At 43.5% G+C, this 15612-nt stretch overlaps 1 protein-coding gene across 1 annotated transcript in view; it reads right to left on the bottom strand.

Moving 5' to 3' along the window:
• The window catches only part of gpc3 (glypican 3), a 124475-nt gene extending 113424 nt beyond the window's left edge, over positions 1 to 11051 (bottom strand). Inside the window, exons 1-2 of the mRNA XM_069670119.1 lie at positions 10895 to 11051; positions 697 to 858 (exon numbers count right to left, since the gene is read on the bottom strand). Coding sequence (XP_069526220.1) covers positions 697 to 858; positions 10895 to 11051 — 319 coding nt within the window. The remainder of the gene's footprint in view (positions 1 to 696; positions 859 to 10894) is intronic.
• Positions 11052 to 15612: the final 4561 nt, after the last annotated feature.

The following is a 15612-nucleotide window of genomic DNA, read 5'->3' as shown; positions in this document are numbered from 1 at the left end:
ACACTGATTGTGACAGTGTCACATAACTCCTGCTGACTTTAATAATATATCTGCTTCCATCATTGTTGGAACAGGTGTCATCACACTGTTCAGTCCTTCACTTTCAGCGCTCGCCTGCCTCCGTTACCTTCATCCGCGTGTTCTCAGCTGACAGCAGCTACACCTCTGCAGGTTTGACTCTTTGTGAACGTTTCACTGAGATGATGTTTTGAATACATCATTTAGCTGGAACCAGCCACACCAGTCACTCTCCCCTGCCCCCTCTCCTCTTCCAGTGCTCGCCAGAACCACTGCTGACCGGCGTTTTTTCACTCTGTGAATAAAAGCCATCTCCGACTGCAGAACCAAACTCTCAGGAGGCTGTCACTTTGTGGAAGAACATGTCTGGCACAGACAGCCACACTTCATCTAAAGTCACTTTAACCACGCGCCTCTGCCATTCAAACATTTAGTCGAGCAGCAGTCTCATCCCTGTCTGACTGCATTATGCTTCTGCCTTATTTATATGTGACTCAGTGTCTGGAGGAGTGAGCTGCTGACGTGAACAGGGATCTGCAGCCAAGAAAGTAGATCCTGACACGAGGATGTCAATCATCGGTTTAACACTGCGGTTATGTTGTTGTTTTTTCTCTGTGCTAGTTAAAAAACATCTTGTCTGTTTGAGGCATGTTTAGACAGTCTGTGCTCACTGCTTACCTTGAAATATTGCCGCGTTCTGGATGATCAGACGTTTGAGTTGAGCGCTGACAACCTGCAGACCAGACTCCATGTTGCTGCGTGCGGCTACCTGATAGCGCTCCTCCATCTTCTTGGAACAGCAGGTCGGGCCTTTGGTTTGGCAAACCTGCAAATCGGCACCTGGCAGAAAATCAGCAGAGAAGGGGCAGAAGTGTGGATGAGCAGAGGGAAAGGGGCTGCAGAGCCACTTTTGTTTATTTTTCACACAACAGAAGCCTTTTCCTCACACACAGAAAGATTCAGCTGCATCCTCTGCATGCTAAACACAGGAAACACTATCTCCCGCAGATTCTGCAGCTTTAATGAGCGTATGATCATTATGTGGGGTTATTTAGCAGGGCTGAAGTCAAAAATAAATTGCTGCTAAAAATGAGTCATTTTGATGCACATTAAAGCAATACAGCAGGGCCGGGTTGTTCTCCTCCGAGATCAATTTGGTCAACAGAAAGTTTCCCATCACTCCAGGCTACACTTTTCACACCCAACATCAAAACATGTATTTTTAAGCCACAAAGATTAGAGCCAGGAGCAGCTCAGCGTGCAAACAAACAAACCAAGGTTTTAGCATGACATAAAAAATAGCCATGAGTAAGATTGAAGGTGATGAAACAACATTAGCGCACCTGGCCACCGACAGTACAAGTTGTTTACACAGATGAGAAATAATTGGATTCCCGGAGCTCTTTTCAAAGGTGCAGACGGACGCAAAGTAAAGCAAACGAGGGTGAAAAGGATGTGTTGTCGGGGCGCTGTAGCCGTGCACAACTGGATCAAAGAACAAACGCCCTGAAGAAATTAATTCTATTTAAAAAATCCCAGTGAGGGAAATAAAGACGAGTTCAGAATTCAGTCTGATCAAGGATAACGAAGGTGCCTCAGCTGCTGCGACACTGATGCTGGATGAACCGCAGCTTTGTGTGATGGTGAGCTGAAGGACATCTCTTACAAAGAGCCATTCTGTCTTGTTTTAATAGGTGAACATGTCTCTACTATCAGAATGTTTCAGTAGCGCTGAAGGACGTATAAAATCTGAGAGATCACAGTGAGGTTCAAACTAATGGATGTTTTTAGGAAGAGGAAACTACATTCATGTTAAAGTTCTCACTATTTAATGTAAAAACACCTTGATTAAATAAGAAAAGTCGGGTGGAATCTGCTCTTTCTATAGACGACCTATAAATTTCCAGCGTACTCCCTGACTACGCCTCTAAAGCGAAGCTCAGGGACGACATCAAACAGACATAAATACGCCACAACCCGCTCTGATGTTTAAACACAAAGAGGAGTTCCCTCTCCTCAGTGCTTCCCCACGTCTCTCTTCGTGTCCCATGTGGCTGCTGAAAGCTTCGGCGGAGGCTGCAGTCGCAACGTGCCGAGCTGCGCCGAGGAGTTGTCTGCAGGATCTGCTGCCTGAGAGGCGTAAGTGACGAGGGCCTGATTGATGGTGTGGTAAACAAATGTCAGGGGAGCCTGCCAGCTTCTGCCGCCGCTGCTCGGGGTGCGAGGGATGAAGAGAGGGTTTAAGCTGGGAGATTAATTTAGAGGGAAGGCTTCGATTTGTGAATCTATATACAGGTCTTTGTAACAAGTGCGTCAAAAGAATGAGGAAAAGCTTTTATCGTGGCTTTATCTTAATATGAGAAGTGAAAAAGTGTTTGGGCTTTGTCTCTGTGAGATCTTCAAACAATACAAGTTCAGATACACAGCTCGACTGAGACAATGAAAACAGCAGGCATGGAGGGAAGTCAGACTAGCAGGAGATGCAGCAGAGTGACAGTGCCGATAATTAACAAGTACAGAGGAGGCACACGGAGAGCAGCTTTGGCTCACTCCTGACTGCCATCAGACTTTAAGGTGTAGAGTCTAATGAGTGAAACAGGCAATAAAACTGTCACACAGCACCTTTTGTATGCGTACTGACAGGCCTAATATCTTAAATCAATACGGACAAAAGACTCCTGACAGATAAGATCAAGTTAATTTCAGACTGCAGGGCTAAAATTATTAAGCTGTCAATAGCGGCGCATTTGAGGTGAGCGCGGCCCGTGCAGGGAAGAGACGAGCCTTCAGCAATTATCTCCTGCAAAACAGACAGTTTCATCTGCACGTTTGTGGCTTTGCAGATGATAAATGTGTTTCATTACTGAAGTTCCACAGCAGTGAGGAATAAGCGAACGCTTCGGCAGGGAGATGATTCCCCGCAGAGCCTCACAAATAATAAAATCACGCCGTCTAAATAAAGCTTTCTTTCTGACTGACACATCACTTGGGAATAAGCTTTCTGCTTCTCCTCTTTGCTTCGGGCTCAGCTCTCGTTCTCCTCCCCCTCTGCTTTTTTTTATTCCTTGTCATCCCCGCGCAGTTTTGTTTGGAGCTTTTTTCACTTCACCTTCCTTGAGCTTAAGAGCGGCCGGGCGCCGAGAGCACCTCTCTATCACTCTGTTATTGGTTAATTAGTCGATTTTTGTGTCCTGATGGCCAATTCTCTCTAACAAAATGAAGAAAGACAAGGTGCAGGGCCGGAGGCAATTTAGATGTAAATTTCCCCAACATACAATCTTGGCCCAAGGTGACGCCTTTAAATTATTACCTACTTTCAATCGATACTGGTGGGCCGGGCAATTCAACATGCAGAACAACTGCTGTGTTCATGAGCATCAAGGTCTTTGAATGCCTTTTTTATAAACACATTGATCGGCCTTCAGACCGCCGCAGCCTTATCTGACAGTCCTTCGCTGCTTCTCCCATGACAAGAAAGTTTCTGCCGAAATGCCAGGGGTGAAACTGCAGCAGGGGCTCAGACAGTGCACACACAGACGGGAGGAGTCCCTCCACTCGCTTCCTTAACAAGCTCGGGGACTCCGAGGCGAGGGAACGGGGACAGCCACAAATACAGCGCGTGTCTCTTAGATTCCCAGCACCAATTAGAAAGCTATCACTATGCAAGTTTAATGATGGGGACCATGGGGGAAAAACAAGTTGTATTAAGATATAGAATATGTTAAAAGCTGTTCATTATGAGCATAAATTATACATCAAGTACTGGTGTTGAGTGGAAGCATGTGGGACTCCTTGGCTTCCTCTCCGGGGCAAAATAAGCCCGTGTCACTTTGTAGAGACAATACATGAAATGATTTACAAGTAAGGAATAATAATACCATTAGCTGGTGGGGATTACAATTGTTTTAAGTATTTTTAGTGCTTTGCTCGCTGCTCCACTTTCAGGCGCTTGATGAAGCAATAATTTGAAAGCTGGCAGCGCGAGTGTGAAAGAGCCTGATTCCCGATTTTAAACACAAAACAATGACACCGCAAACACAAGAGGCCTTCATTAAAGAGCCGAGAAAACTGAGTAAACAAAACACAAATCAGAGCTTAATAAGACACAAAGACGTCTGGCTTCAGGTCACATTAGTCGTGTCTGGTGTCACTTTAACAGCAGGAGCGTTTGTTCTGTTGTTCAGTTTTTCATCATAAACAACAACATGTCCTGACCCTGCAGCTAATTACTGACACGCCTGCAACTCCTGGACCTTGTCTGGCATCCTGCAAGTATAAAATAACATGAAACCTCTATTGTTTCAGCTCAGAGATAAAAAAAAAATGTAGCTCCTCCTCTGCAGGGTTTTTTGTTGAGATGAGTGACAGCTGTCAGCTCGGCCTTCAGGAAACCAGTCGTCTTCCATTTAGAGAATCTGATGCTCCTCTTGCGCATCAGGTCGGCTGCTGCTGTCAGAGATCCACCACATCTCCCTCTCAGAGCAGCGCTCACACCGATGGAGCTGATTTCACACTCATGTCCTGCGGTAAGTGCTCGGCGCTGCCCGTGTGCCTCCTGCACATGACGACGTGATGGAGCGACCTGACACCCAGCCTCCATTTCACCCGCAGACACAGCAACAGACACAACAGAGACTGGAGTGGTAATCCTGCTGCACTGTAAGGTTTTTATTTTTTTTCATATCTCTGCTGGAGTCTTGTTTCTCTTCTCTCACTTCTTTTGAATCTTGTTGGTAGAAAAAGAAACTTTTGTTCTTTGGTGTTGTGGCTCCTGGCACCACACGCAGCTTTATTAGAATTCTGCTCTGCTTCCTGCAGACATCTCTCTGAATCAGCCACCTCCTCCACACACCGCATCAATACAGGCAACTTCATGTCTCCCTGTCACACAAACACACACACACAGAAAGTGATACTTCTCTCACTCAAACACACAAGGCCATCCCTTCATTTCATCCATCTTTCATTTGCTGTATTCCTCAATGAAGAACTTGCATCAGGCTGCGGAGCAGGCTCTCTGTTTCGCATTTACTCCCCAAATTCAGAGCAAGCACAAAGTTCAGAACAATTACAGAAGATGTGACTGAAAACTTCGACTTATTCTGCATTAATTAAAGACAAGTATGTATTATGGATGAGGCGTGTCCAAAAACAGTAGAGCCAAAAATGTTCTAAATATATGAGAAGTGACTGCATATTTCATGCCACAGAAAAAAAAAGCCTGCTCATTAAGACGAGAATGTTTAAGCCTCGCCTACAAGCCTGGTGGAAATAAAGGGCAGTGTGAGCTAATGGAGACGTGTCTGAAAAGTTTACAATATAAATTATTTAGAATTAAAACGGAACAACTTTTTGAGAATAATGAAACATTTAGCAGCAGCGACAGTAGCTCCTTTTTTTGGTTTTAGCTTTCATGCATGTACACACTGTTGCTGTTTAAGAGCTTATTTAACACCTGTTCTAGTAACAACAGTTGATCATTTCCCTGTTGGCATAACCTTGCACATGTTTTACCTGAAATAGAAATAAATAAATCAAACAAATAAACAGTGCGTGGAGAAGTGGATCTGCACCGAGGCCTCCTCCACAAAGTGAAATGTATTATGCGAGTGTGCGAATGAATGAAAGCAGTGAATGTTAACAGTTCTGATGATGCAATGTTTGGTAATGCAACTATTTCTGCAGACAGCATGAAAAACAATAAATCAATATGAGACTATTTAAGTGGTCCAAACTGGGGTTCAGGACCCCTCACACGGGCCCAAGACTGAGCTCAAGCTCTGCAAGATAATAAACAGATCAGGAAGGCAGAATATACTGTATGTACTTACACCAGACTTACACACACACGGTGTTTGTATTGTCAGAAATGCTTCTCACTGTGGCTTATATTCTTCTAAATTACGGGATGAATGAATAAATGTTCTGCACAGTGAATGCATGTTGGCTGCACGGTGGTCATTAGGTTAATTGGTGAAATGAGAGCAGGTAGGGGGCTGCACGGAGGTGCAGTGGTTAGCGCTGTTGCCTTACAGCTAGAAGGTCACTGGTTCAAACTGGTTTGGGCAAGGTGGGCCTTTCTGTGTGGAGTTTGCATGTTCTCCTCGTGCATGTGTGGGATCTCTCTGGGGTATCCAACTTCCTCCCACAGTCCAAAGACATGCTTGTAAGGTTAATTGGTGACCCTAACTTGCCCGTAGGTGTGGGTGTAAGTGTGAAAGGTTGTCTGTCTCTAAGTGTCAGCCCTGTGATTGACTGGCAACCAGTCCAGGGTGTACCTTTCGCCCAATGACAGCTGGGATAGGCTCCAGCCCCCCTGCAACCCTGAACAGGATAAGCGGTATAGATAATGGATGGATGGAGAGCAGGTAGGTTAATGTGAGCGTGGCCAAATCCCAATCTCCACACTCACAGACTCACCACACTGTCAAATCACCAAGTGCATGAAGCCTCTGATGCAGACTTTTCAACGCCTAATTGCAGACTTTCCGTGAGTCTGCATATCTGTAGACTTTCCTTACCCAGAATTTGTAGCCAACTTGGTGACGTATAGCCTACAAACCGGATTGTCCAGCCCCTCACTAAATGTAAAACAAATTCATATACTGAAGTAGAATTTAATAAAGTTTGAACAAAAAAAAAACTAAATGTAAACAAAGAGAGCATTGACGGTGACAGGGACCACAAAGACGTTTATCTGTAGGTGATAACATGTGGTTCATCAATTTTGCGGTTCATTATAGCATGTTTTTAGAGATGTTTTTCAGTAAAATATTCACAAAGGATCAAAATAATGTCTTTCTGACTTTTGATAGTTTGCTAAAATATGTAAACACTGTAATGGAAGACACAGTTACATGCTGGAGGTCGGCTTTTTGGCTGACCGCTGGGGTCAACCCTACACATGGGTCTGTATGTCTGACTGACTGACTGACTGAGTAACAGTACTTTCAGAGCCGTAGAGAGAGAGAGTTGCGAGATCGCAAAGGCAAATCATGGAGCATATTGAACATCCACTAACGCGACTCTCTGTCTATACGGCTCTGGATACTTTGTTCGGGGAGTAGGCGGGGCTGTCCTCACCTACGTCCGCAGTGCGCACCTGCTTTCCAACATGTTGTCATCGGCCTCATAAGGACAGTCCTTGTAACACATTGACCACAAAAGAGCACATTGACCTGATGCTGTCAGCCACATACGAGGTTTTGACATAGTCTAGTTTTCCCGATTATTTCATGGCCCATTTTGTTTCCAGGCAACGTGTGATGTCATGATAGTGTGTCCCATTCCTCATTTTTGTGCATATCTCAAACCCTTACGGACTCATGCACTGCATGCCTGACGTCATTAAAGTCAGTGAGGGTTCAGTGCTTAGGCTTTAGGGTGGAGATTGGGATTAAGCCTGTGAAAGGTTGTCTTTCTCTGTGTGTCAGCCCTGTGATTGACTGGCAACCTGCCTAGGGTGTAACCCCCCTCTTGCCCAATGACAGCTGGGATAGGCTCCAGACCTGAACAGGAGGATCGGTATAGATAATGAAAGGATGGATGGAGGCAGACAGAAGAGTCTTCACTAATTTACTATATGAAAGACTTCCTGAAGCGCAGCCGTAGACATCCTCAGTGTGGGCCGTGCTAGATTAACTGAAGTGATTTAAAAAGTGATTCTCTCTGCAGATCTAAACACTCATTTCTCTCTGACTGGCTGTACTGTCTGTTGGCTGAGAGTCCTGGCATCACATCCCATAATGTTTTACTACTGCAGTTCCGAAAGTGGGATGCTGATCCTTCTGGGACTGTGTAGGTTTAAGATGGTTTAATTCCTGCATTACGTGCTAACAAGTGCTAACAGGTAAAACATGCTGTATTAGGCATTAATCATTGCAGGTTTTAGTCTCCCTGTTAATATACTGTCTCAGTTATGGTCTTCTGCAATCTCGGATACCATTGGCTATAGTCTGAGACGATATATCCTCTGTGACACCTGTGAACGTGCCGGGCGGTTAGCGATAATCGACTTCCAGTCAAGACTTCATTTTCCCCGTGCTGCATTGTTACAGAAAGAGAAACCTTTTACTTGTTATTAACGGGTCTTACCTTTGCCAACATTTCAACATCATGATGCAGATTTGTAAGAAGTAAAAATTCAAGCTTTGTCAGGTCTGTCCTCAAGAGGAGAAGAAAACTTTTAAAATGCTCGTTTGTTAAACGGAGGTCGGATCGACCTGATGCATTCGAGGAAGTCGGGACGCTGAACGGCTTTCATGACACAGCGTTAAGGGAATTCATCTCAAGTTAAATTTAAGAACAGATTGTTAGCTGTTAGCATGCAGATGTCTGTTTATAGAGATTAATAAGAAGCTAAATCATCGTTAGATCACACTGATGGGAGCTGGGATGGCATTATGGCCGACTACGTTCTGCCTGCGTTTGCTCTCCTCATGGACTGGTTTTCGCTGCAGTCTGATACGTGATTGATCAATATTACTCGGACTACAAGCGTAGTTCAAACGGAAACCAGAACACTTGCCTTCCTGGAAATCCACCTCCCTGCCTACAGATTCTACTATGTACACTATTATACTATGTAAAATCTGTAAATTGAGATTATGGTCTCTGTATAAGAACAGAGATTTATGTATGTGATAAACAATAGTTGCAAAAACCCTTTTCCCATTTAAATATTGTTTCCTTATAAGGTGTTATCAAACTCACTATGAAGTAGTAATGAAGTAGTAAACCTTCCCTTTGTGACAAACTTTATTACACCAATAAGGGGTTCATGTTTGTGTGTCACATGGGCAATGTCTGAACAGACTATATTTATTCTGTTTGCCAAAAAGTCATGTTTAGGGTCAATAGGAATCTAGAGAGTTGTAAGTCTTTGTTTGATTTATTAAGGTCAAGATCTTACAAAACTCTAAAAACTGAAATCCAAAAGGTCGTTTTGGGACTTTTGGGGGGGTCGTGCTGTGTACAATGTTTCATCACCACCAAGGACAGATAGAGAAAATGTTAAAATTGGTTTTCTTTAACCAGGTTTGACATCTGGCATCTCTGAGACCAAAAACAGAATCACTTTCCTCAGGGGAGTTAAAATGTCATCATTTCAAAATCCTGTTAAAGCTGCTCATAAAAGAGAAAAACATCCTACAATAACAAAATAATAAAGCAATGATTAAATGTTTTTTGAGCTATTAAAGACAACAAACATTTACTGCACATGTACGACTTTGGAGCCATCTCATCAGTCACCTTCTGTACCAACAGCGCACTTAATAAAGCCAGCAATTAATCTGCAACCGAGTCGCCACAGGCATCATGGGAATGTGTAAACCAAACTACCTCTTAGCCGGCCAGGATGAATTGTCCTTTGGCTGACTGGTGAATTGATTTCCAGTGTTTGTAATGGTTGTAAGCGCCCTGTGCACAGGGTGTCCAGCTCAGACTGATCCCCCGGTGAAGGTGCACAGACAGCTGGGCTGCTCGGCCTCAGATTTGGGGAGGCTAAATATTTCTCTTGGCTTGCTACAATGATTCCCCCTTTGGCTGGCAGATAAAATGCTTGATGGCGTAGGTGGAAGGGGAGTGATTAAAGATGGATGCATGGGGAGATGTAGGGCTCAGCGGTTGGAGCTGCATGCACCCACAGATGGTAGATTAAAATAGGGTAGAGGGAGCATGACAAAATACGCTTCAAAGTGCATTGCAGATATTTCCTGCTGTTTGATTTGAAGCATTTTGTGATTTGTTACAGTCTTTCATGTTCACTGAACATTTAGGATTATTTGGTAAACCTCTGCGAGTGAGGTGGGAGTGAGGCATGTGAGAATTGCATGCTAAGAATGGAGAGAAACACTTAACCTGCAGCACTTGCCCGTGCTGACATGACACTAAAACACCCAATTAACATTTGCAGCTGGCTGTGAATCAGCCACATGAGAGAGATCTCCATTTACATACTCAATGAGAATGCATGCAACAGGCTCCAGCAGTAAACCAGCGTGCTGTGATCTGCAAAATAGGATGGCTTATTCTAGTTGTTCCTCTATCCCACACAGACCTGAATCATTTTCCTCACGTCTCAAAAGTCAAACCACTTCTCTCAAGATGTGTTCTTTACTCATCCGAGGAGGAGTCGGTGACATTTGAGCTCCAGGGAGCAATAATTATCCAGTTTGTATGATTGCAAATGTGTTTGCAGGGTGGTCACAATTCATATCACACCACTAATCTATATTCTGTGACAATGTGGCTGAGGAAAAGCTGCCAACAGAGCCTGAACATGACTATTAATCAGCTCTCATAAAGGGAGAGTGCTGATCTTTTGCTTTGTGTGCAGTCCATCATCACCTACAGAACAAACCCACCCGAACTTCAGCAGAATATTCAAACCCACATGACAACAATGCAAAAAGACGTTAACATCTGCTTTCAATGTCTCAACTAAACAAAGTTAGGCTTCGGGACAGGTTGCCTTCATGTGTGAATCAATACCGGAGTGAATCAACCTCGTTATTTAACACTTACCTGGTGGTTTACATAATCCCACCGTCACTACTTTTAATAGGACACTTAACTTGGCCAACACAGTGTTTCAGAGCAGGTTGGTAAATGTTCACCTGGAGGGATGGAGTGTGTGTGTGGGCTGGCTCTCGCTGTCAGCAGCCTTGAATTAGAAGTGAAACGGCTCAAAGGCGCTAGAGAGGTGTTGTAATGGTAATGTCCTCTAACGCTGGAATTGAACATGAGTGTTTACGGTCAGAGCTGTAGAAATTCTATTTTAGCCTTTACAGAAGTGAAGACAATCAAAGGGTGCAGTCACACCATGCGCATGAAAAGTGAAGCTACATGTACAAGATCTAAGTTGAGGAGTTACCTGGCACCGGGTTTTCGGGGACCCACTTGGAGCCTGGATGCAGAGAGTGAAACACGGTGCGCACCTCCTGGCAGTTTGGCACCTGTCCGCCGAGCAGGAAGAACAGCTGGAGGAAAGCGCAGAGAAAGAGCGCACTGTGGACTGATGGAGCACGCATGGCTGGTGGGCAGCACTTAACCAAACCGGACAGAATAAAACGGCAAACAGCTGAGATTTACTTCAACACAGTAAAAGTTACAGGAGGATTCCGTGTTTGCGCTGATGAGGTGAAGCTGCAGCTCCAGGCGCAGATCCGATCAGCAACCTTCCGGTTTCTCTTTTCCTCAACGGTCCACCCGCCTGGAAAGCTGCTCTGCCGAGCCTCTTGGTGAAGCTTCTCCGGTGCTGATAACTTCTAAGTCCCTCTTTACTTGCGGAACTGACTCTCAGCTCACCGCACGGATGAACGAGGATACATATGCGCGCACCCCCAAAAGCGCGCGCCTCGGCGTGAACCTGCGCGTATAAAGATCTCTCCTCTCCAGTAATAGAAGTGATGTTAGCTGATACACTGGCCCTGCGAGGCTGCAGGAGCACACAAATAAGGAGGGGATTCATGCAGTGCACGAGCCGTTGTCGTGTTAGATGAATGGCACTGTGCGTTATGGGATGCAATTAGGGCACAGTACCTGTATAGGTTACCATTCACACAACATAGGTGCATAATGTGTCCGGGGGGATGCACATATATTACAATGACAATGACACAGAGGCAGGAGATCATCTTAAAATACGTTTTTATTATTCCACAGCATAGAGAGAGTACAGGAAGAAACTGGAACGACCATTTTATTACATAAATACATAAAACATTATTGACTACCATAATGGAGTTTTATGTTACACTTCATTCCCTCAGTTTCAGTGGACAGTTATCTTACTTCCGCTGAGTTCCAAGGATTCCAATAAAATTGAAATGGTGCCACCTAGTGTTCAATCTACATATCAGAAACCAGAGACGCCAGCATTTGTTACCAGTCCTCTGATAAAACGAAGTCCTCAAAGCCACGTAATAGCACATGTACCGGAACAATTTCTCCCGGGTTTTTCACATTACAATCTAATAAAGATTTAGCTGCTCACAACATCTGGCGGATTGCAGATGGATACTGTGCAATTTCTTTCATTGAGTCAAGTATTGAAATTGTGAAGTCATCCACCTGAAAACAGCGAGACAAACAGCAAAGGGAAGGAAACTTGACGTTAAGATGCCTTAACATGAGTGCAACAGGGGAGAAAAACAACAGCTGCTCTGCTGCTCTCTTGTGCCTGCGGTGTATATGAGTTTTAGTCTTTCAAGTGTTCATCAAAGCTCGGAACAACAGAAAGCAAAAACCCTGATCTCTTCCTCTGGCTGCATGTCTGAGACACAGAGAGCTTTGCATGGATTTGCACAGCAGAAACTGGCAGAAGCTGAGAGCAAACCAACAAAACTCGCTGTGAACCCATCAGAGTTCCACCTTCAGGTGTAAACAGGCGGATGAAAGAGGGAAGGTGACCAGCAATACCTGAAGTGCACAAACTGCAGTAGATCAGTGTGTACTACCTGCACTGTGAGCACTTTGGAACTGCAGCGTCGTCATTTTCAGCTAAAGAGACAGAAAGCCACTAAAGATAAATGTGTGCATTCTTCACCTTCCTTAAAACTTAATACAGGTATTCTAATATTTAAGTCTCACCTGCAGCACCTTAACACATTGGTGTTTGAAAAAGAATGGCATGAGGCATTATCGCGGAGATAAAGTAGTTTTCTGGGCTAATGTAGCAATAAATCTTTTAGACCCTGAAAAAGACAAGCCCTCCAGCCAGAAGGAGCAACTAGGGCAGTAGATTCTGAACTACTTCACTAACTACACTAGATGCACCTTAGCTGGAGAGCCATGAGAGGCAGGGGACGTCAGGAGGGGTGATGTAAGGGAATAAATCCAAATCCACCAGGCAAGACACTTCCAGTCTGGGCCGTCTGAAACAGAACAAAATGGATCAATAGAAAGCAAATATTATCAATACAGCCATATGAAGGCGTTATTTTTATTATGCAGTGTGGGTTATTATTAAAAGCAGTACACTCAGGGATGTATTAGATAAACTAAGCTAACCTAACTACTTCCACATCTTCAAGGATGGAAAAACTTCAAAATTCAAGAGAAAAACATTTAAAGAAGCAGATGATCAAAATTGTTTCAGCAAAGTTAGACTGAATACATTAAGAAATACCTTTTTCTGGGCTGTACAGCCAAAAACAGCTGTACTGATTGTGATCAACGTACAGTGATCAACTGAAGGCTAATATTGGTGGAAGATGTTCTTTTTCATGAGTAAAAGAAGTCATACTACCAAGTAGAAATACTCCATCACAATGAGAAACCAGCACATTCAAATTGAGTCACTAAGGTATACGTACACAGGCATCATCTGCAAGGTATTTAAAATATGGAATGTTCTCATTATAAAAATTGCCCTTTAATATTGGATTATATTGTTGGATTATTATTCCAGATACTTTTAATACAATTTGTTTAAGTACAAGTACCTGATAATTTTTACTTACTTGGGTAAATTTATTTATTTACTTTCCATCATTTAAAGCTGTTGCATCTAGTATATCAGTTATATGGGCTAAAATGTTCACTTCTTATGTTGTGTTTGCGGCCTGTGGGAAATCTAAAAACAGGTTCATTTGCTGTCGAAGCAAAGCATACACGAGGGGGGAGTTAAACGTATGGGTACTATCATCAAAAGAGCACAAAAAGTTACAACAGCTACAAAATCACCTTTTCACCCATAAGACATTATTATTATTAACTTAAGACTATACAAGAGAGACATTATTCTGAGTTTAGAAATAGGCTATGCTCGGAGCACTTTCTGTGTGCAGCTCTAACAAAGTGGCGCCAACAGCGTCTTGTGAACATCACACGTCAACTCCCGTCAATTAAATAATGCATCTCAATGGAAATCACATCCGCTTTTATATAGTTACGTAATTTCTGGTATAAAAACAACAGCACCAGCTGGTGAGCAGTGGGTGGATGAATTTGTTACTCTTAGCGGATTATTAAAACAGAGCCTGGACGAACCAGAAGTGAAATACATCAAACAATGACTTCTACAAAAGGACCTTAAAGTAAACAAATAAAGTTACGGTGGCTCGTGATGCACAAAACAAGTAAGTTTGAACCCTCCAACTATCTTTAAAAAAGGGATAGCATTATAAAGATTTAGATTAGTTCACAAGACGTGTCGAATTTCCCGATTTACCTTTCACTAATCAACAGCTCTATGATGAGAAATAACCTTAATTAAAAGAGTTACCACATTATTAAAAGTTTTTGAGAAGAAAACAAAGTTCTTACGCGCTATGCCGACCACGTGCGTCACTCTGTAGTGGAATAAGGAGGAAAAGCTGCAGACAGCCTACCTTTGGATTGTGTTGAGGGTTACTCAACTGAATGAATTGCTAGCCATCATGCAGAAAACTCCAATATCTCTACGTACCTTCGCCCGCAGATGTTGTCCCCTCTGCAGTCCTCTTTGCCACCCTTTTGTACAAACAAAAAGTTCTGTCATGCATGAAATTGTGAGAGCATCTTTTTTGTTGTTTTTCTCTTTGTGGGGGTGGGGAGAGGAGTGCAGGCGACGCAGTCTTTGCGGATATGGTCCTTAAATCCTCTCACAAACACGCTGTTCCTCGCTTTGTGGAATCAGATGTAGACTTCTCTTTTGGTGATGCGTCCCAATGAAAACTTCTTCTGCAAACTCAGACTTTGCAGTCAGGAGTTGAAGATAGTTTTATTTAACCATCTCGCGCATCCATTCAGTGCTTTGCTGGTCAAAGAAACCCAGGAGGCTTGTGACCTTTAACCCCTGTAAACCCTGCCCCCACACAGTCTTCTGTTCTGTCTGCAGGAGCTCGTCACTCCGCCATCCCGCTTCGTATGCAGACAAATATCTCCTAGTAACGTTGTTGTTGCATTTGTGTAATTTACTGAGATCCTAACCAACAAAGCTGAAGCACCAGAGCCTTTCCACAGCATGGTGGTACGTTCTCCACTGTGGGAACGGGCTTCAGCGTTGCCTTACGTGCCTTATTCCCCGAGTGAACTTTAACCTACTTTCCCATACTGCGTTTTCTCTCCGCTTCTATAGGTTGTGGTTGGTGGAGTTTAAGCGACAGAACATTGCAGCTGCCCATTTTGACATGATTACTCACCCAGCATGTTTGATCTCATGAGGCCTGCCAGTGATAGAGGAGGAGAGTTAGTTATGGTCCCTAACATCTTGAACTTATTTGCAGAACATTAGCGTTACTTCATGATAGGAGGATCATTTTGCATTATGAATTTAGCTGTTAAATCAAAGCAAAAGAAAAAAGCTAGTGATGTTTTTTCTGGTTTTAATACATTTGCAGGAATTATAATTGATCTCCACACAGACAATAGACTGCCAGCCTATTGAACAGGCCTCTTGTTGGATACCTCCTGGTAGGCTGGAATGTGTCCCAGTGTTTTGAACTGGGCTGACATGACTGCTTTACTGGGAGGAGGGGCTATTTTTAGCTTTATTCATTCGCATCACCAGATAAATGAGTTTGACAAGATGTAAGCTGTTGTTGCTTTTGTCCACAACTTTATTCTCTAAATCACATAACATTTTAATTTTGGTTATAGGTTGTTTAT

This window comes from Semicossyphus pulcher, unplaced genomic scaffold (genome assembly GCF_022749685.1).
Source record: "Semicossyphus pulcher isolate SPU_LCO1_2020_fin unplaced genomic scaffold, fSemPul1.0.p SCAF_2, whole genome shotgun sequence".
In the NCBI taxonomy this organism is placed as follows: Eukaryota; Metazoa; Chordata; class Actinopteri; order Labriformes; family Labridae; genus Semicossyphus; species Semicossyphus pulcher.
Note: the sequence above shows the minus strand (reverse complement) of the source record. Positions and strands in the feature narration are given on the sequence as shown.